General features: G+C 33.9%; 1 protein-coding gene across 9 annotated transcripts in view; it reads left to right on the top strand.

Moving 5' to 3' along the window:
* Nucleotides 1–23,691, top strand: part of LOC145245928 (receptor expression-enhancing protein 1-like) — a 251,661-nt gene that overhangs the window by 25,152 nt on the left and 202,818 nt on the right. For 8 of the 9 annotated variants that reach the window (XR_013863050.1, XR_013863049.1, XM_080107673.1 and 5 more), the window contains exon 2: nucleotides 18,309–18,381. Coding sequence is in view for 6 of the 9 variants with exons in the window: in XM_080107673.1 (XP_079963799.1) it covers nucleotides 18,309–18,381 (73 nt within the window). In the remaining 3 variants the exon portion in view is untranslated. Of the gene's footprint in view, nucleotides 1–3,332; nucleotides 3,414–18,308; nucleotides 18,382–23,691 lie in introns of those variants that run through there. The other variant, XM_080107674.1, reaches the window with a different exon arrangement.

The raw sequence follows: 23,691 nt of genomic DNA, 5'->3' as shown, positions 1-23,691 counted from the left end.
ATTTAGCAAAGGGGCATCAAGTACCAATTTTAATGTTTTTTGGTATGAACTAATTGGCAATTGAACCCTGGGTATCCCGGTTTATTAACAACCACTACCATACTTACTGTTGTATCAAATTGGCAGGTTTATTACTGTGCAACTATTTTAACTGTTTTATGGAGATGGACCTTTTGTTGAAATTTGATAGTGCTCTTAATACTTGACTCTTTACAATTTTTTCAAAGAAATGAGCTGAGAATTTGAATCTTTGCTGTTTGCAGGGATAATCAGTGGCTTTCAAGAGGTCAAACTTTAAGAAGATTTATTAACAACCACTGTTACCATTGTGCCAAATTGGCCGGTTTATTTGTATGCATTTTAACAGTTTTATAGAGATTTTATCTGTGCCTAAATCCAAGCGTAGATTTCATGAGCCAAAGCTTCTTTCTTAGAACTGCAAGCCAATGGAACTCTCTGCCGCTTGCCTGTTTCCCACCTGACTACAACTTGGACGTCTTCAAGTCCAACATAAACAAACACCTGACAAACCGCCCCCTTAAGTAAGACACTCTATCAAAACCCCCAATACTAATGATTACTACAATACTATCTGATTGATTACTGTACACGCAATAACCCTTATCCCTGAGTGCCCTTCGGGCCTTGATAAGTGGTGACCTCCATGTAAAAAAAAAAAAAAAAAAAAAAAAAAGGCAGTTGTTTTGGTTTTGTTTTGTTTCCCCAAGTTGTTGAGAAAACCAGCTCCCCATAAAACAGGGGAGTGTCCAAATGAATAGTAATTGTCTGATATGAGAGGGTTTTCCACACAGTGATCAAATCTAATTACTTTCTGGACGTCCCCGGCACGAAACCGGAGAACTGGCATCGCTGTCATTAGTTTCGCTTTTTTATATGAAAATCACAAGCAAACAGGCGTGAAGGCAGAATAGTGGGAATTTTTAGCGTGTAAAAGTCACTCAAATAAAATATATTTATGACCTCATTTCGTCATACACAAAAAATGCACGCACACATTTTCGCTTTTATATTATAGACTAGCAGGGGTACCTGGTGTTGCCCGGATGTTTGTAGGTGTGTGTGTGTGTGTTGGGAGAGGGGTAGATCCAATGCCTATGTTAAACTTCTTTTTAAAAATCAGAAAAACAAAAAAATAACCCAGCGAACATGATTTAAAAGAAGAAAAAGTAAAATAAAAAAAATGTTTTGGTAAGTAGGTAGGTAGGATCGAACCCAGAACGTTGAGGCGAAAAACTTGATCATCTATTGCTCGCCCACGAAAAGGAAAGTAACTGAAACAAATTTCAATTTAACGTTTTAATCGCACAAGTGGCAGATGCATGGCGAATTTAATTAGGTCAAAGGTAATTAAATTTCACACTTAATTTTAACTGCGGGATAGTTCTTTTGGGTATGTTTTTTACCCAACTTTGTTTGGTTTTGTTTTCCCAACATGTTGGGGAAAACCAGCTCCCCCTTTATTAAGCAGTGGCTGAATGAAAGCAATTGTCTGATATGACGGTTTTCAGACATTGACCAAACATCCATTGCTTTCTGGATGCTCCTGGCCCCATGGGCCGAGAACTGCACCTTAGTTGCACATCAGTTTCGCTTTTATACGAAAAAGCCGAATCAACATGAGAGCGGCCGAAATAGCAAGAGTTGTGCAAAAGTCAACGTAAATAAATCTAGACGCGACGCACGTTCGCAAATCCTATATATTATCTAGGGGGTATATAAACAGTTCTAAGACATAGTAAACCCCCCTCCCCCAAGAAGCCCGTCGAAAAAAGCTTTTCTTGGACATACAAAAACTTGCGCGCCCGTTTTGCCTTTTATATATATAGATAAGTCTATTATAACATTGCTTTTGTTTGTTGCAAATAATCTCTCCATGTATTTGGAAAATCGAGTAATCCTATCCTTTTGTTAAATGTAGACTACTTCATTTCATTGATTTTAAATGCATAATCTTTTTTATATTTCAACTCTTATTACTTTATGCTTTGTTCCAATGTGCGTCTGCCAGTTTGATGGATGTTTTACATCTGACCAATCACCTTCGTAAATTGACTTCGATTATCTGTCCTCAGTTGAAAGCTCTCTGCCATTGCTACAGTCATGGCTACTGTTCTCTCCCCCTCACCTCTCTCTTTCTCTCTCTCTCTCTCTATCTATATATATATATATATATATATATATATATATATATAAAATCTTGCATTGAATAAGTATCTACTTCTTACATGTCGTAGGTCTCTTTCTGACATAATGCGTTTTCCTTTAGGTTTCTCCCCAGAGAAATATCTGTCATTCCACAAATGCATGGTTGAATGGTTTTACTAAGAGCGGCTTCAAATCATTGTACCAAAAAGAAAAATTGGCAAACAATCCTGGTTTCAGGTTCTGACAAAAAAAGAAAGAAAAAATAAGTTACTCTTGCACTCCTTTCTACTCGCTGCACTTGGTATATGTGTTCCCTTTGGAATATAGGCAAATATAACTTTTTGTGTTTGATAAAACCCTGTGTATGTGTGTGCAGTTCTCTTGAAAGAGTGTCTGAATGATGATTTTATAGTAAAGCATGATTTGCACAATTGTTGACAGCATTTCTTCAAGTCGGTGGAAAATTCAGTCAAGTAAGGAAGAATCCAAAACAATTAGAAGCAGAGCTTGGAATAAACAGTGATGAACTAGAATTATTTTGGAGTTTTTCTTCTGTTGTGTTTTTGTTGAGTTTTGCACGTCTAATCTACTCTAACATTTCATCCATGTCTAGGAAGAGAAGAAATAACCCTACTTTGCCAAATCCACTTTCAAACTTAAGACTAGCACTTCTGCAATTGTTACCCATCTAAGTACTGACCAGGCTCAATGTTATTTAACTTTGTTGATCAGAATAAAACCAATGTTCAAATATAGTATATGCGACAACGCTGCATCAGTCATCTACAGTGAGAAAATGACAAAACCATTCTTACTCCTTTTAAACATTATACAAGAATGAGATTTTGCAATATCTAATCACTGTTAATCTAGCAACATGTTTTTTTTTTTTTTTTTTTCACGTATACATTCCTTTATTTATGTATTATTAAACCCGGAGGGAACAGATGCTCCATCTAGTGTGTGCGTGGGTATACACAGTTACTGTACAGACATGTATGTTCTGTTTTTGTCATTCTTCTGTTACTTAATTATTTATGACAACATCAATGATCTGTTACTGAATGGCATCAAAATGTGATGAAAACCTTCATTTATGACGTCATAAAAGATCTGCATATGCCCTCTTCCTTCCTTATACTTTTTAGCATGACATTGCTAAACTATGAAGTCTTCCCCGTGTTTGCCAACTGTTTTAATAGATATCCAATGTATACGAGGTGAATAGAATAAGATCCACAGTTTATGTGTATGTATAAATAATATATAAACTGAATATGCTCATGGCTTATTGGGTCACAAAGGGAGCAAACCCTGACAAAAATCCGGTTTGAAGTTCTGATAGGTGGACCTTTCCAACGACTCCTGCAGATGTGCTGGCTCCGACCATAGTGGCTTGTCTTTCCATGGGACTTTGTCTACAGTGCCAGGAGGGGGACCCTGCTAACTAGGTAAGCGTAGGTCTCATCATCTGCCCAGGTCTGCATCCAGAGAGGCAACTCCAGCTTCGAACTGTATAGCCACAGCACCAAAGGCCGCTGGAAAAATGGTGGGATCTTTCTATCGATCCAGTAGATATCTCACTGCTGATGCAATTCTCTATCTATATAAGAGCCAGGTACGTCCAAGGATGGAGTACTGTTGCCACATCTGGGCAGGAGCTGCTAAAAAGGGCTTGTCCTGCCTTGATAGAGTTCAAAATAGACTTCATAGCCTCGTAAGAGATGTCCTTTTCTCTTTCCTGCAACCTCTCACAGAAGAGATGTTGCGAGTTTGTCTCTGATGTATTGTTATTTTCATGGAAAGTGTTCGACTGAGCTTTAGTCTATGGTCCCCTCTCGCCAAACTTTCACAAGAAACACTCGTCTAGCTGAAAACACTATCACTAATTCCCCCCACTCTATATCTGTGCCTAAACCTAAACGTAGATTCCATGAACAAAGCTTCTTTCTTAGAACTGCACGCCTGTAGAATTGTCTTCCGCTTTCCTGCTTTCTGGCTGACTACAATATAGTTGTCTTCAAGTCTAACATAAACAAGTTCTTGATGAGCCGTTCCATATAAGTTAACAAATTTATCGAATTGATTACTATATTGTCCAATTTCTACTGTACACTCTTTAACCCTTATCTTCGAGTGGCCTCTTGGCCTTGATAATGTGGTGATGCCTGTGTAAAAAAAAAAACACCACTGTTTATTCTACATGGATTTCATTTGAAAATTCATAAACGGCGACATATCTTTTAAGACATTCTTTTTGCATAACTAAAAATATCTCTTTACTTGTCTATTATTTTTATTATTTCTTATCTAGAAGCCAATGGACTAGTAAATAGATGTATTATTTATTCTTATCTAGAAGTAAATACTTATTTTTCCATCAAATTTCCAGGTGTGTTAAGTGTGTACATACACATGTAACTTAAATGCCAACCCTTCAACATAGTGAGAGGGAGCAAGAGAAATAGTTAAAAGATGGGCGACTTAGTCAGTTAATTATAAATGACGGCTAATTAGAACCATTTAGATTTTATTATTTTTCAAACGTAAATCAATCCCAGAACTAAATTATAGTTTAGCAATTATTTTGTGTTAGAAAAAAGTATATAGTAAAGAATGCTTTAGGGAAACAAACGTTGATTCACTCGCATTTAGGTAGTGACATACAACCCACAAACAATAATGGGTTTATTTATATTGATGAATCAGCACTTTTTCTTCAAGATCAGCAATTGCTTTGCATTTTGTCAGAATCTATTTTTGTTGGATTTTATCTTCTTTCCCCCCCCCCCCCCCAGAAAGATTAAGAATTGATAAAAAAACAAAAAAAATCTTTCAATGCAAGAGTTGGTTCTTCCAAAAACTTGATTGGCTAAAAGAATTTCTGACTCTCAATTTAAAAATTGGTAACTTCCCAACCTTTACGACTGTTCAATTTAGTATTCATGCTTTAATGCATCGTTTAACATTTATAAATTAATCTATAATTTATATTTTTTTCATGTCCGTGTTCTCTTATAGGAAAAAATGGTTGGAGAATCTACATAAAAACTATTTGTGTTGTCAAATTTTATGGAGTAGACTGAATCAAACTGATCCTGAATCTTTAAGTGTCGATGCTAAGGGAGCCGGTGGTGGTGAAGGGGGGAACAGAACCATTATTTAAAACTTGGAATATATCTAATTTTTATGAAATTTAAATCCTATTCATAAAATTTTCCGGGTAAGACAATGGAAGCGGTTCTGAATCATTATATGTTCCTCAATGTGTCAGATATATGTGCCTCATATATGTACTCCTTAGAGAGCGATGGGGTAGAAGCATCTTAAAAATGTGTATCCGATATTAGTAATGAAACTTCAAATATGTACATAATAGCAATTCACTGTTAAAAAATAAATTAGGTTCTTTGGACTATAATAAGACTGGAGGGATGGGTGTAGTAAGAAGAATTTTTTTAAAAGTAATATATTGTATTATGAGCATAGTGAAAAAAGATAGTGTTGCTCATTAAATTCTGAGCAACCTAGTCTTTCGGTTAGTCTTGTATGTTTAAGAATAAGAAAAACCATTTTTGCCTTATATTTTCACGTTTCAGATTCTTATCTGAACATAAATTTAAGTTTACTTTTTTTCTTTTTTTTTTTTTTTTCTGGGGATGAAGTATCTTAACCAGAGTCCATACACTCACCCACGATTTCAGGGACTTCAATCAAGAGATCTTTTTAGGATTCTAACCGTCCCTTTATGCACAATTGCTTGGATATCTCTTGCGTTCAGTTCACTTGGTATATTTGCTAGGTAGTTTTTTTAAATTCTTCTTTTATGAATCTAGTTGCTTCTAGAATTAATGAAACGATGATGTTCCTAAGATTCCAGTTTGTTTTCCTATTGTACGTAAGACCTTAGTATTTAGCTTCTTTCTCTCTTAGCTCTGTTTAAGCAAGCATCATTAAGGACATTGGCTTCAATTAGGGTTGCTACTTTCTCACCCTTATCCCATATTACCATGTCAAGTTTAATAGCTCTTTTTTTCTAAATATGTAGATATGTAAATATATGTATATATATACATATGAAAATATGTAAGAATAGCGTAGTCATAGTGGACGATATATGATTGGTTTTTTTTTGTTTTTTTTACATGGAGGTCACCACTTATCAAGGCCCAGAAGCCACTCGGGGATGAGGGTTATTGTGTGTACAGTAATCAGTGGGATAGTGTTGTAGTAATAGTATCAGAGATTTGATAAAGTGTCATTACTTAAGGGGAGGGGCGATTCATCAGGAATTTGTTTATGTTGGACTTGAAGACATCCAAGTTGAAGTCAGGAGGGAAACGGGCAAGCGGCAGAGAGTTCCACAGGTGTGATTTATTTCCAACAGTTTTTTTTTTTTTTTTTTTTACACTGGATATTCAATTTTTTTACAATTGTTCTAGTAGAGAGGTGTACATACAATTGGCTTACACTCTGTATTTATTTTTATAATAAAAGTATGCTCCTATTGTTGCTGAGACCACTCTTAAAACTATTGGTCATCAATCCCTGATCTTATCCTCTTCTGATCATAGTTGAACCAATGTACAGTCTTCTTTATCTATGTTAAACCTTCATATATATATATTTTGTATGGCAGACGTTATGAATTACACCTCATAGGAATAAACAGAAAAAATTGCAATTCTGTACTTGCTTATGTATATATATATATATATATATATATATATATATATATATATATATAAGGTAATAAATATGAACCGGTAAAATTGTTCTCTTCATAAATCCCACACAAAGTGAGCCCTGCCTTTTTTAGTAAATTTTTTTCCGAACAAATAACATCGAGAAATAACTGTCAATTGAATAATCTTTTGTATTCTTAATGTATTTGTATTTAATTATTTAATTTTTACATGAATAAATAACTTTGTTTTGAGAATCTTAACTCTTCACATTAATGACGTTTTTTTTAAGAGTAAAACAAAAATTTAACTAATATAAAGACATAATAATCAGTCTTTATTTAATATCAAAACATAAAGAATAACACTTCAAAGGGAGTGGGTCTTCAGTTACCACTAAGGTATTCTTCTAGCTATCTTTCTCAATTATTAATTTAACAATGCATATGCTTAAGCATTAATGTTATACGTGGTATAACATTAAATTGTTCAGATGTAGGCAGGAAAACGACAATTGTTAAAAAAAAATCAATAAAATTAGAAAAAAAAAACTATTCATAGACGAGATATGCATATTATCAGTAGGAAATATACAAGACGGAAAGCTATAAAAAAATTCAAAGCTAGCTAACAGGTGACCATTTCCTAATAAAAAAAAAATAACCTGAGAAAACTTTTCTGAATTATAATTCCCTACATTTAATATATGTATATATATTTTTTTATCAATTCTTTTAAGATGGCGATTTTGTTAAGTGACGTGGAGTTCCATATTTACTTTAATCTAAATTCTAAGGTGTGTTGTCTGATCATGAGGAGTGACACATTTCTAAAACTAGTATAACAAGTCACAACAGTAGAAATGTAGGTTCTGGATTTCCTCAAATGACAGGGGATGGACTACATTGTGTGTGTGTGTGTGTGTGTGTATATATATATATATATATATATATATATATTAGTGAAATTTTCTGTCTGTGTGTGTACATTTCCCTACTAAATTACTTCGGGAAAATCTTTTTAATCGGTTTTCGGACAGAAATTTGGCTGTCAAAGTTCAAGGATTTAATCTTTGAAAACTCTACCAAACTCCTCCGTCAATTTTGGGTCTAAACATTTGAAATTCCAGATATAGGTTCCTTGGACATGGATCAAACTTTAACTTGATTTGAGCCCAAAACAAATGTTATGGGGTAAAAATTAAATAAAAAATAAAAATAAAAAATTGTCCTCTCAGCAATTTTTTGGTTTAAATATCTGAACTTTGACATAAAGGGTATTCAGACCTGCAGCAAGCTTTTTAATCAGTTTTGTGCAAAGATTTAGCTGTCTAGAAGTCAACGTTAAACTTTTTAATATATATATGAGAGAGAGAGATGTGTGTGTGTGTATATATATATATATAGAGAGAGAGAGAGAGATATAGATAGATCTATATAGATTTGTCTTTACATAAGCAGTAGTTTGTTGCTACACAGTCATGAGCATGTTTCGAGAAAAAAAGTCTCCCATGAAATTGAACATTTCCCAAATTATATTTGCATATTATCTGAACTCAAAAAAAAACGTGGCTTTTTTCTTTTCTTCTAAAGTATGCATTACTTCTAGCTAAAGTTAATACAAAACCCTAAAGGTATTACTTCTTAACCAGCTTTTTAAACGAGTTAAAAATAACCAGACTTTTCAATTTGATAAAAGTTCCATCATAGCATATTTATTATGGGGTGGAGCTGGAACGGTTTAACATCCCAGCTCGACCTAGGTAAAGGCAAAAAGTATCCATGCATTAACATGGGAAGGGAGACTATCTTCAAGTACTATCCTAAGCCGTTAATGGGTTAATGGGGCAACGGACTTAAAGTAGATAATCCTTCTCACCTTTTATTTTATTTTTGTTTATTTATTTTTTCAATGGAGAGTAGATAATGCATGTGGATGTGTCATCGGCAGCTACAGTAAATCTCACTTCTCCTTTTTTCTCATCCAGTCCTCATTTCCAATGAATGATTTTTCTGACAAAGGTTGAAGGAAAAGCTGCTTTCCAGGTCGGTAGTACTTTGTAAAGAGTAGCCTGAGATTTCGGAAAATTTCTGTTTCTATGTCTATCCTTGTGGTAATGTCACTAGTAAGGGTGCTGGAGGTAAACGTTTCATCTGGGCTGACATTACCCGCCTGATAGTCAGGGATCTGAACCTTGCATTAACCACTAAGGAGGCTGTCCTATCAGCAGGTGCAAAGTACCTGGGCTGCTGTATCGCCATCTGGTGAATGGATTGGGACCATACAGTAGTTTCTGGTAGGGCCTCTCGATGTCATACTAGTGGGTAATTGTTACAGCTTTACCTTATGTGCTACAAAACAAAAAAACAAAAATTTCTTGTGTTTTTCTCTTATTTTCCCTCTCTGTCCTGCTCCAACCAAATCTACCGACCTGCTCCACAAACCCCAAAACCTCAACAATCATGACAAATCTCCAAAAAAGAAACACGAATAAACCTTGAACCCTATCCTCCAACGTAGACCCCTACTACCAGGTCTCCTTCTCCAACATCAGGGGGTCTACGTTCCAACCTTCCAGAGGTTGAAACACAATTACAAGAGACGAAACCGGACATATTCTTTCTAAGTAAAACTGGCATAGGGCCATCCACTTCTCTAGACGAATTCATAATCAAAGGATACTCTAACTTAACATCTAAATCTGACCTTCAAGATCGCCATGGGCATGGAATATGTGCCTACATCAAAGATGGCTTTCCATGTGGTAGGGATATCTCCAGAGAAGACCCTAATTAACCTTATATGTGCTTCCGGGTTGCACTAGCTTACACCACGGCATTTATATTTGCCCTCTATCGCCCCCACAACAGCGGGGTTACTATCTTTAAGAGCATATCTGAGAAAATTGACCACATCCTGTCTTCTCATCCTTCGACTAGCATTCACATTTGCGGTGACTTCAATGTCCATAATGTGAAATGGCTGACCCACTCAAATAAAACCGATGATGAGGGGCGGTTTTCTCATGATTTTGCCATTGCCTATGACCTCACTCAGATTGTTCACGAACCCACCTGCGTGCCCGATATTACCAGTCAGTATGCAAGCCTTCTAGACCTTTTTCTCACAACTTCCCCTGAGCTATGTTCATGTTCCATTATAGCTCCTCTGGGATCCTCCGACCACTCCGTTGTATCAGTTGAGATAAAAATTAAATGTAATAAGTCTTTAGATGTACCTCTCCACCGTACAGTATATCGATACTCTATGGCTGACTGGGATAGCTTCCGTACATTTATATCTGATCTACCTCTGCATTCCATGTTTAAAAAGAATGTGTCCTCTATAGTATCAGACCTGACCGAATGGTTAATTGTAAGTATAGACCGCTCCATACCATCCAAAAAATTCCAACAAAAACCTTACAGCCAGCCATGTTCTCCCCAGAATGTGGTGCTGCTATCGCACACAGAAATCACCTTTTCCATAGCTACAAACGTAATAGATGTACTGAGATTAAAGCTGCTTTCAGGACTGCCAGCAACCACTGTAAAAGAGTAATAAAAAATGCAAGAGAGCTATATGCTCAGTCCGTTAAATCCAAAGAAGCTGAGCAGCGGCTTGGTTCCCACTAGTTTTGGCAAATAGCAAACAGGATCCTGAACAGAAGCGGGCGTTCTATCCCAACCATCATCAATGGACCTGAGGTCATCTCGTCAGCATCAGACAAGGCCAGACTATTTGCCAAGAACTTTGTAGCTAATTCTACCCTATGCCACGAAGGCTATCAACTCCCTGTATTTCCTTCTATAACAGACAAGATGCTATGCAACATACAAACATCTGTGCATGAGGTCGCCAAGCTAATCAAGAACCTTGATTCCAGTAAAGCAACTGGCCCTGACGGCATTCCAGTTATAGTGCTGAAAAAGCTCCAGCCAGAACTTGCCCCTATACTTACAAAACTGTTTAAGCGTTGCCTTAAGGAGAAGTGCTTTTCAACACCCTGGAAAACCTCATCAGTATGCCCTATATTTAAGAATTCAGGTGAAAAGTCATCTCCCTCTCAGTACAGACCAATAAGTCTCCTGTGTGTCATGAGTAAGTTGTTGGAATCCATATTAAATAAAGAAGTAGTCAACCACCTCAGCAGAAACAATCTTCTTAGTGACATGCAATATAGTTTCCGCTCTGCAAGATCTACAGCAGATGTGCTAACGGTTATATCACATAGGATTAGTGAATCTCTTGACAAAGGTTTCCTTTCCAGGTCAATTGCTCTTGACATATCGAAGGCTTTCGATAAGGTATGGCATGAGGGCCTACTTCACAAGATTTCCAGCTATGGTATTACTGGAAATGTTTTCTCAATCATTAAATCATTTCTCTCTGATAAGTTCATAAGAGTAGTGGTTGATGGGCAGAAATCAGAGGTCCACAGTATTAATGCTGGAGTCCTCCAGGGGTCCATCCTGAGCCCAACTCTCTTCCTGATCTACATCAATGATCTCCCAAAACACATACTTAAATCCTTCGATGGGATGGAGTACATGCAGTTTTTGGTCATGTTCTCCTCCATGCGGGGCTTCACTTGTACCAGGTGTCGTTTGAGTGTTGACTCGCTCTTGAATACCATCCTGATGTTGTAGGGGGCACATGTTCTCTGAATCTTTTCGGAGATGCCTCGTATGTATGGTAGGCAGACCGTTGGAGGTTTTTGCGTTTCATTCTCCTCTCTTATACTATTAACAAGTCTGGTGGATAGTATGCTATCGGGGTAGTTGTTACGACGGAGGGTATTCTTCAACCTGACCATTTCTTGGTGGTATGTAATGGAGTCGCTACTTATTGTCTCTGCTCGATGTTGTAAGCAGCGTGCGATTCCATGTTTGATACTGTATGGGTGATGGGAGTTGAAGTTTAGGTATTGTCCGGTGAAGGTAGGCTTGCGATATACGGATGTCTTAAACCCATGCTCTGTGTGTGATATATCAAGGAAGGTCGGTTGGTTATCTTTTTCTTTCTCCATTGTGAACTGTATCGATGGTCTTATTGAGTTCATATGGAGAGCCTGGATGTCTTCCTGATGGGGCCAGAGTATGAAGGTGTCATCAACGTATCTTAGCCACATGGTGGGCTTTAAGGGAGCTGAACCTAAGGCCATGTCTTCGAAGTATTCCATGTAAATGTTCACCATTCACTGGTGATAATGGCGAGCCCATAGCTAGTCCCTCCTCTTGTCGATATAGGTCAGTACCCATTCTGAAGTAGGTTGTTTCTATGCAGAATGTCAGCATTTCCATTAAGTTTGGCAATGGTACACATGTGCGCTCTTCTATGGAGAGGTCCGCAGCTAGTTTGTCTTGAATTACTGCTAGTGCCTCACTAGTTGGGACTTTAGTGAGCAGGTTGACCACATCTAGGCTTACCAATTGAAATTAAAGGGCTTTTGTTTAATTGGAGTCTAATGAATGGATCAATCAACAAATATTTCCAGGAAATTAGTAAAAATATAATATTAAATCGAATATTACCCTGCTTTTAAAAAGATTTTCGAATAATTAGGTGGCTGTAAAATGGTCTCCCTGTCACCCGTATGTTTTTTTTCCTGAAAATATTTTTTCACAAGCTGAAAATTTGGTAACCAGAGTCTTTGGTATCTAAAGATTCCAATTTTTTTTTTTTTCCTTAGTATAGTTTACAGGAAAAACAAATTTAAGGAAATGTTTTTTTTTTTTTTTTTTTTTTTTTTTTTGTATTACAGTTGTATTATTTTTCTGTTTTTAATTATTACAATCTGTGACGCCTCAAAGCAAACTGAACGCATTTTGACGTTGAAATAAAACGAGTTTAAGTAACGCCCATTTAATATTTAAGCTCTTGTAAAATTGTTTTCTATTTTGGTCCCCCCCACGTTATCTTAGACTTGACATATCCATGACTTTTTATATCACAACCATTACCAACGTTTATAAAACTTGAGATTGAAATAATTCATTATAAACAAAAATGGAAATATAACTACAAATGTTAATACTGTTTAATCAGGGAGAGCAAAAAAGAAATTAGGTTTTATCTTTACTTTAAAAGATTTAATTGACTGTGCAAACATTTTTTTTCTGATTCAAATAATATCACCAGAGTGCAATAGATTCCTCAAAAGGGAGACATTTTTTTCTAGCATACTTTTGCAACTTTTATATACATCATTAGACTACTTGTGAAAAGTTACATCGGATTCACCAACATAAACATTATTTGGTGCATTTCTATAAAGAATGACAAATTTCCATTTCTTATATACAACTTTTCTCTCATACAAGATGGTTTTTAATATTATTTCACAATTCCTTACTTAATGCACCAACATTAAGTCTTAGTATTTCATACAAGAGTCCGACAATATTTTTTGGACACTTTGAAAAAAGTATATCAAGGTGGTTACTAGTGCCAAAACTTTTGAGATTGTAAATACGTAGTCGAGGAGTGAACATCCACTACTAGTGTAATCATTTTTTAGTTTGGCTTTGATAATTTCATTTTTTTTGTGATTTTTGCAAAAACTTATGTGACACTATTGTTCGGACAAAAAATCTTATTTTATTAAAGGCTATGTTCATGTATATGTTGCTGCTTGCAAATTTTCTGCTTGTACACTTAGCTGTCATCATTAGAATCAATTATCTCTTCTAGTCTACTGGCAGAACAATTAAGTTTAATGAGATAAAATGCATTCAAAAGTCGTTTGTTTGATATGGAAGAAGTGGGAAGATGGCCTCAGCATCAGAAGGATCGCCATGGATTTGAAGCTGTTAAAATCAATGGTCAAATACATAGTGAAGACAAACTCCTTCCGAGCGGAATAAGAGGAGAGGACGGAAAAGATCAATTGGCAAGAGGACTGAAAGGAGAATGAAGAGGACTGTGACATGGCTGTTGACATCTGGAGAAAAAGTTACAACAAGAAAAGTGAAGGAGAAATGTGAATTGGATGTAAACGTCCGAACAGTACAAAGAACGCTGCAAAGGATTGGTTTGAAGTATGCAAAGGCTAAGAAAAAAATTACACTAACAAAGAAACAAAGGAGCAAGACTGGAGAGTGCTAAAAGGTGGTTAACAAAGCATGTTCACTTTAAGAAGGTTATATTTACTGATGAGAAGTGTTACAAGTTTGATGGGCCTGATGGATGGTGTACTTGGTTGAAAAGGGGTGAGCCTGTTGTACTGAACAAACGACAGATTGGGAGGAGGAAGAGTTATGGTGTGGGGTATGATCTTTGCTAATGGAAATATATGGTTGGAGTGGCTGAAAGGATGACAGAACCACGAAAACTACAAACAGTTGCTGGATGAGAAAGCCTTACTAAGGATAAGAAAAGAGATGGGGAATGATTTCGTTCTACAGCAAGACAATTGCAGCATCCATGTGTCAAAACTCATGAAAGAATGGATGGCTAAAGTGAATATGACTACTTTGGAATGGCCTGCAAAAAGCCCAGATCTAAATTTCATGGAAAATGTTTGGGAAATGTTTGCGCAACTTGTCTATGATGGACATGAAATAACGAAAGAGGCTCAACTATGGGAACGAGTACTAGATGCCAAAAAACAACTAATAGAAACACATAGAGATGTTATTTTGCATATGTTTTATCATTATGAAGAGGGATTGATAAAAGTTATTAAGGTGATATTACAGACTATTAACAGTTTTGCAATGATGTCCGAAAAATAATGTAGCGTGTGTTTTGTAAAAAAAAATGATGAAAATTAAATATTTTTCTTTACCTAATCAATTTTCTTCCATTTTTAATACAGGTATTGTCTTTATATGTTTATGCTGTTCTATTGAAGGAATTTTGCCACTATATGGTACTTGGAAAGTTGAATACTAAAGTGTCCGAAAAATAGTCGGCCCTTTCTAGTCGAGGCATATATAAGGTTTACTTGTGTTGTCTATATTTTTATGTTCATACGTGTAATGATGTCTAGTGTGTGTATGCACATATATTTCGAAGTGGATATGCACTTCAACAAACCAGACAATAAGGCACAAGAGCCGTTCTTTTCAGAAAATGGATAGAATACATCTTTCTGGGGGGGGGGGTACATGAGGCCAAAAGGAGAACATACCTTTGACTATCGGTTGATTTTGATTGATGGGTCTGTAAAAGTTGCAATGAAGATTCATTCCAAGGACAATAATCAACACTCCAGTTATATTTTTGTGCAACTTTCATTTTCTGATGTTCCCCATCTTTAGAGTTGAGCGCAGTTTCTTATTTCTGCAATCTTACTATTTCTTACACTCGATAGCTTCCATGGCATACAGAGACCATTATTACTGTTTGCTATTTAACCATGTTATTAGCTCACTTTCTCTTTATCCAACTCGAATCTCTCTGAATACGTGTCTATATTACAATCTTCTTCCTCTGTTCGTTATTTGATGTCACCTCTAAGTCATCTTTGTTTTTGTTTTGATCTATTACAGAAACTTTTTGTTTCTAAATCAGCAAAAGAATCACTTTTTGTATCGATGCTCACAGACATTAAAAAATGAATTAACAAAGATTGGTAGGAGTAATGCATAGATGCTAAGAGATGGGTGACTTTTTCAGTTATCTATACTCTATGAATTTTTTTTTTTTTTTTTTGTGTGTATTGATATTCATATTAAAACTTTTTTCTATTTGTAAAAAGAAAATACAACTTTGTTATATATGAATCGGAATTGCATTCATCTGCAAAAGATCTAGCTAATTTGCATATTCTTTTAAACCTTCATTTTAATTAATTCCCTATTAGTTTTTTCGATTTTCTTATGGGAGTATCATCTTTAGTTAACTATTACGTGTAATTATATGCATGCAGATATTCTACATGATTTATACTTGTGTAATATTTGCGTAAAAAGGTTATAGTAAACACAAACCTCTTTCTATATATATTTATGTATGTATATATATATTTGTTTAAAAAATGTTGCCTACCAAACTCTGTCAGTTTTTAGTCTACAGATATGAAACTTGATATATAGGGTATTCAAATCCATGCAAAACTTTATATTTGAGCTTTAGCCGGAGAAAATCAATGTAAAAGAAAAAAAAATGAATTTGCCAGGTTATGGTCGAATGATGGCATTATGAATATGCATGTGTAACGTAATAACTATTAGTTAATGTTTTAATTTTTAACATGTTTAAGCGTATCTTATGGCCTGCTAGTTAATTATAAATTACAGCTTATTAAAACAAAACATTTTTTTTTCAAACATAACTCAATCCCAAGACCAAAGTATAATTTAACATATTTTGTGTTATTCAAGTATATGGAAAAAAGCTTTAAGAAAACTAGTGTTAATTAACTCACATTTAGTATAATACTAAATTAACATTATTTTATACTTTAAACCCCATGTTCTTTTTTGTTTAATATCTGTTATAATAGAAATTATAAAAATGATTTCTTTTGGATAGGTTTTAACTTTCTAAATAAATTAAACTCTTAATTAAAAAAAAAAAAAAAATTTTATTTTGGGGTAAGGGATCACTGCTTATCAAAGCCTGGGGGCGACTTTGGGATAAGGGTTAAGTGTTAGGTAGATGGTGAGGCAACATGATCAGTAATGGTGGAACTTTGGTAGGGCTTGATTTCCATCACCAAAACTTTGTAATGCACCAATAACTTTTTTTTTTTTGTGTGTACGGAAATTCTAACTCTTCATCTTATCAAGTTGTGTGTGAAAGAAAATCTAAACAAACATGTAATGCAACAAAGAAAGTGATTATGGTTTTCGGCAGTTTTTCAACAGGAATTTATTCAGATTAGATTTGAAAATAATCATTCTTTAGTCAGCCGGGAAGCAGCCTTACAGTATTGTTCCAGGAAAGAAACTCAGCTCATGGAATTTTTAATTTTAAGTGCAGATAAAGAGAAGTTGTTGACAATTGTTGCAGCCACGCGAGTATTTGTTGCAAACGTTTTCCAGGAGGAAGGGTATAAAAAACTATATAGTTTTCTTTCAAACTAATTTTTTGCTTCAAACCTGTCAAAAACTTATTTAAACAAACAAAAAAATGCAATTTAAATAATTTTTGTAGAATTTTGATTAAAAATGTGTAGTTTAAATTGTTCTATAGTGTTTGAACGAACAATGTTACCCAAAATTATCTCCCTTATACTAAAGAGCAGAAGCTAAGATATGTACCCCTATCCCGGCCTCTAAGTAAAATGGAAGAAATTTTGGTTCTTAGTAAAAATCTATAAAGTGGAGGAGGAGAAGGAGTCGAAAGTAAAGCAAGATGTTAAAAAAAAAATATATATATATATATATATATATATATATTTTTTTTTTTTTTTTTTTTCAGGTTTGAAGATAAAAATGAGTTCAAATTGATAAAATAAAATAATTAGATATAAAAAAAAGTTTGTTTTTCATATGAAATGGAGGCAGGTGTTAAAATTGAAATGCCAAAATATTTACATCTTAGCGGCATCGCTTTTTCTTTTTCTTTTATTGACTAAGATTAAGAATGTGATACTCATTACTCTTGACGTTGACTTTCTCTTAATTCTGCTTAAAGTTTACAAATAGTTGCATCATAGGTAGAACTGAGAAGATTCCAAGGTGTTGAAATCTGTTAGGTGGTGTAGGCTATATTTGCAGATGCCTGGCAAGATACTGGTGATAAGTAGTAACCATGACGATTAGGCACCGGCTGCCTACCCCACTTATCCCATTTTCTGGGCATCTGTTTCAATGGTTGGCTGGCAAGTTTGCCTAGCACTATTTATGGAAGACAGCCGTGAAAAAGAACCAGTTTTCTTCATCCTACTACTTTTCTTCTCATCTGCCTTTTTTGATGGGAGACAGCAACCTAGAAGATGAGCTTGGGAGGATATTGATGGAATGCTGAACAAGCATTTAGAGTTTTTTTAGTACACAAAAAAAAAGCAAAAAAAAAAAAAAAGCCCCCCCCCCCCGAAATGCTGAAGTTCTAATCAGTAGGGTAAAAAAAAAAAAAATAAAATAAAAAAAAAATAAACAAACACATTACTCACGTAAAATCCGTTTTAATTCTATAGACTTTCATATCGTACTACAAGATGACCAAAATGCCAAACAATGGTGATGACTTTCTACTGTCACCTGCTGTAACCGAAATATATTTCCATCACCAAAACTTTGTAATGCACCAATAACTTTTTTTTTTTTGTGTGTACGGAAATTCTAACTCTTCATCTTATCAAGTTGTGTGTGAAAGAAAATCTAAACAAACATGTAATGCAACAAAGAAAGTGATTATGGTTTTCGGCAGTTTTTTTTTTTTTTAATTTTTATATGAAAGTCAAAAATAAAAATTAAATTTTGGGATATGTATGTTTGTCCAAATGAAGAATATCTTTCTAAATGTTGAGTTATTTATTGTCCCTTATGTTTATGGTGCTTGCAGATTGATATTTGGAACATTATATCCAGCATATGCCTCATACAAGGCAGTACGCACCAAGAATGTGAAGGAATATGTAAGTAAATATTACTTTTATTTATTTCAATGTTTATGATTTTTCTTTTATTTCATTAAATTTTTTTAATAAAAAAAAAATGTTTAAAATTTTTTATTGAGATAATTCAGACTACTATTCTCATCTTGGTTGCATTTCACAATACTTTGGTTGATGTAGCACTCGTTCTTCCCCAAGTATATTTTTTTCAAATGTGAAAATTTTCTAGTCGAACCCAGGAACTTGTACAGAATTTTTAACAACCATTTATTTAACCTACATGGGTAGATTGTTCTCATTCTATCAGCAATGACTATTTTGGTTGTTTTTTTTTTTTTTTGTTTTTTTTTTTGTTTTTTTTTTAACTCTTAAATTTACAAATATTGTTTTGATGCTTGTGAATTTTTGAGATAAGGATTGGTTATTCGTATTATTTGGATTCATCAGACTACTGTTCTCATCTTGAGTATGATTTTCACAATGTGGCAGTTGATGTAACCTCCAACCTTCTTCAGCCGTTTCACCATGTTTTGACTAATATTCTCGAGTTCGATACCTGAAGAAGGTCGGAGGTTACATCGACTGAAACGTTGTGAAAATCACACTCAAGATGAGAACAGTAGTCCAATGAATCCAAATAATACAAATATTGTTTTTTTTGTTTGTTTGTTTTTTTAAAAAAAACTTTTAAAAAGACATAACTTTAAATTTTATCTGTTAATTTTTTATCATTATATTAATTGAATGAAATTGTTTCATTAAAATAATTATGCTTACTCATGAAATCACATTGACAAAACATATCTAATCTTGGATTTTTTATACTCTAGCAAATATGCGCTCCCTCTAAGTTGCGCTTTTTTTGCTAGGCTGGGAGGATTATATAATTGTGAAAGAACTACATACATTACGTATAGTCAAAGCTTAAAAAAAATGTTTTCAATTAAAATAATTCACAACACTATTAATGTTTATCTTTTCATTTATTTAGTTTTTATTATTACTTATGTTTGAATTAATGTTTTGAAACCTGACATAAATTAAATATATGATGCCATGCCGAAAACATAATTAATCTATTATGATTTATAAGAAAGTACAAATAGAGCAATCATTTTTTTTGTAGACTGTTATCCTCATCTTCATATATATAGTTATTGTTGTTTCACCACGTTCCGGCCAACCCATCCTCTGGCCTTCTTCAGGTGGTTAACTAGATAAAAATACTGAGTCTTGTAACTGTATCCCCACTAATTACTGCCTTCCATAGTTGTTGTTGTCTCACCACGTTTTTTTAGCCAACTAATCCTCTGGCTTGCTTTGGGTAGGGTTGAAACCGCTATCTTCAAACAATGCTCGCCTGGAATCATAGACTTGATGCCTCTATCCACTGCAAACACCAGAGGATAAGTTGGCTGAAGCGTGGTGGAACAACTATGAAGATGAGTATAACAGTCCGCAAAATAATGATTACACAAATTATGAAGCCTCATCTCAAAGAATTCCAGGAAGTAAAAAAATAGCAAATAGAGCAGTTGGAAGAATCTCAGACAATCTTTCAAGGTTTTAGTTTTTAGTCATGACATCCACTTTTATTTGTTGTGAATTTATTTATTATTCTCCATTTCTAAAAGTAGCCAAGTTCTGATATTTCAGAATTTACATTTATAAAAAAAAAAAAAAAAAAAAATTCCGATCCAGAAACAGCAATTCTTCTCCCTTTGTCAGAAACATTGCTCATGACAAAACCGGACCAAATACTTATATATATATATATATATGAAATCAATTCTTTTTATACATTTGAATTTTAAAAAATGTAGACTTTAATGTAGAACGTAAAATAATTTTAAATAACGGTAAACAAACTTAGATGAATTGTGACATAGTTTCGGTTACAGACAGATGGGCACAATCTCCATTATAATATCTCTCTTCTCTTTCTTCCCCTCTCTCCCCTCTCCTTTTCTCTCTTTCCCTTTCCCTTTTCTCTCATAAAGTTTAAATTTTTACTTAAAATTGTCACAATAAAATCCTCTGAATAAATTTGAAGATTTGGTTCATGAAACACTGTGTGATTAACTTTTTATCGGTACAATTGTTTCAGCAAAAAAACACTTGTTTTCATAGATCTGTAAGCATTGCTGACTTTGCAATGTGATAAAAATTGAAGTAACCTAGATCATCATCACAATGTAAAAAAAAAATTAAAGTATTTCAAAGAAACTGAAATTTGCAAAATATTAATTGGTGTCTAATACCTATTGTAAAAATTTCACAAAACTCTGAAGTATTTGAATGTTTGCAACTGACTTTCACCTCATTGATTTTTATGCAGAGGGAGCAAACTAACTATATCCCACATTATTCACCCTTATGTTTAGCAGCTATGTTCCAAAATTCATGTTAACTTAAAATAGAGATTAACTTGTATTAAGATAATACTTATAACAGACCTAACAGTTATGCAACTAGGTTCTACACCTTGAAGCAGACCGAAGTTACTATTACATAACCCTTACCGAAAACATTTTGATTGAGGACTAGCATATGATATCAAGTTAGTTAATTAATAACTTTATCTACAAATTAATGTTACTCTTGAAGCTGTTATTTTTTCAGACGCTCTATACAGACAATTGTATCAAATGTTGAATTTGTTTTCTGATGTTAATACAATTACATTTTAAACAAATCGACTAATTACTTTTGTAACATCTAAAAAAATTTCCTCATTTGTAATTAATAAATGGATTTTTATTTTTTGCATTTATTTTATGATGAGACATTTCTGTTTCTTTTAACATTATCATTTATGAAAATAAATTAATCTTGTATATAAAGTAGAACCAACTAAAGCGGTCATTTGTAAACACTTAATATTTTTTTCATATAAAATCGATATTCGTTTTGCCAGTTGTTTATAGTTGCTGTTATTGAATACATAATTAATTCTGATACACATTTTACTTTTGCTTAGTCATCTGTTATATATAATGTATGTGTTTGTATGTCCAGCTGTTTAATATTTTGAAGTTTTTTTTTTTTTCTTTCTTTTTTTTACTTTATAACTAGAGGAACGGGCTGGGTGGAGGAAAAAGAGGTTGAGGAGAGAAAGGCAGATTGATAGAGAGAGGCAAAAATGTTACTAGAAATAGGTTACATTTTTGTCTGGCATCACCAAGTAGCCTTGCTAGTACTTAAAAAAGGGAGGTTTTTCTTTCACAGTTGGAAGTCCTTTTCCTGTCACCCATTAATTTTCTGAACAAATTTACTAACATATTTTTGTGATTTACCAGTATTTATATTTTAAGTGTTTTGCTTGTTAATATATAAAGATATGACCAATCGGCTATTAGTTAATATAAGGAAGTCCCATACATATTTCTCCAAAACCTCTGGCCTTGATGGAGTTAAGACTAAAACTTGCTGCTATGGTTTCAAATGATCTGAAATAACAAGGGGAGACTTTATTCCAAATATTTCTCATATGTTATATCCCCCCTTTTTTTGGGGGGGGGGAAATATGAATATCTCTAATATCAAATAATCCTTATACACTGTAAAATTTACTTTATGTATGAAAATCAAAGAGGAGAGATATAACATATGAGAAATATTTGGAATCAAGTCTCCCCTTGTTATTTTAAATCATTTGAAATCACAAGTTTTAGTCTCCCCTCCATCAAGGCCAGAGGTTTTGGGAAATATCAGATATTTTGTAATTTCTATACAAAACTAGGAAAACAAATGACTATAATTTTTACTGTAAAAAAGTGCCAAAAATAGACTTTGAATCATGGATGATCCCCTAATGTGCGACTTTAAGGGCAAATGTCACATAGCTCACTACACAATTCAGGTCATTAGCTTTCCAACAAGCCTACATTTGTTAAATTCTGATCAATAGTTGCTGAGATTTGTATCTTATAAAATTGCCAAAAAAAAGGTGGTACTGGTAGGCATATTGAAATGCGTATATCTTTGATTCTATGGTACGAAACTACACGAAAGTTTCCAGGCTTTTTGAAGATTATAATGCTATTCTATGGTTACAATTTTATGACAATTGGTAAAAAAGAACTTATGTTTTCCAACCAATAAAATATGCCCAAATTTGCTTCATTTGTATATAGTGTCTTGTGGGCCAGCTTCAGGTTTGCTGCTTCGGTTGTCTCTCCTGTGGCTATATATATATATATATATATATATATATATATATATATATATATAATTTCTAATTTTTGAATATTTCTAACAAGTACCTTCCTACAAGTTTACTCAGGGTTATTTAGTAGCAATGTTGATTCTCACAGGCTTGCTCTCAATTGTAGATGTTAGTTGCATACCTGCCAGGCCTGGTAATAGTCATTGCCTTGCATGTCTACAATAGTGTTATTTTGATAATGATCAGTAAAGAGCACATATAAGACCGGAAAACTGATGTGGCAGTTTGCTTATTTTACTGTGTTCGGAGAAAGACAGATGAGAATTTAAAGAGCCTATACAAGCCCCAAATTGTGGCTTATTTATTTTGAACTTTTCGTTGAGAAATGAGGCAATTAGATGGGACAGTGCTATGCGAGATATGAAAGTAAAGTTCATCCGTCGAACAATTTGATTGTTTGTCTCTAAAAGGAAAAAAACTATTCAAAACTTAACTATATAAAAAACAAAACGTCTGATCTGGTATACATGAGCGAAATGATTATTGCAAAATATATTGACAAAAAAACTGGGTTTCTTTATCGTTTCTGTATCATTGATAGCCTTTTTTTATTCTACAAAATCAATATTTGATTCTGGTTCATCAGTGTTTATTGTGAATCATTACAGCATGTTATTAAGAAAAATAAAATGTAACTGGATAAGAAGATACTTTGTCTGAGTTGGAATTTTTTTCAAATAATAACCTAATTATGAACACCGGTTCTTATTAGATTACTAAAGTTAAGCAACGTTGAATATGGTCAGTACCAGATAGGTGACTATTTGGAAATACCAAGTACTGTATTTAGGAGGATGTCGACACGTCCCTGCAAGAACTGCAACACCCTAACCTCATCATCTCTCCTGATGGAAATACACAACTATTTGTGAATTTAATATTCCCATAAAACTTCCTCTTTCCAAAAAAGCTGGTTCAGTCTGCTTAGGGTGAGTGCCTCTTCCAGTAATTATTTTCAAATGGCTGCCATCTTTAAGATATATATATAAAATTCTGTAATTTTCCATTAAGTGTTACTTCTCCTTGATTGGAACAAAAACTATTGTTTTGAAAAAAAAAAAAAAAAAAAAAAAAGTTTGTTTTAAAAACAAAATCCAAATAAA

This window comes from Euprymna scolopes, chromosome 23, assembly GCF_053919585.1.
Source record: "Euprymna scolopes isolate OS-2025 chromosome 23, ASM5391958v1, whole genome shotgun sequence".
In the NCBI taxonomy this organism is placed as follows: domain Eukaryota; kingdom Metazoa; phylum Mollusca; class Cephalopoda; order Sepiida; family Sepiolidae; genus Euprymna; species Euprymna scolopes.
This window is presented reverse-complemented; position numbering and strand designations above follow the sequence as displayed.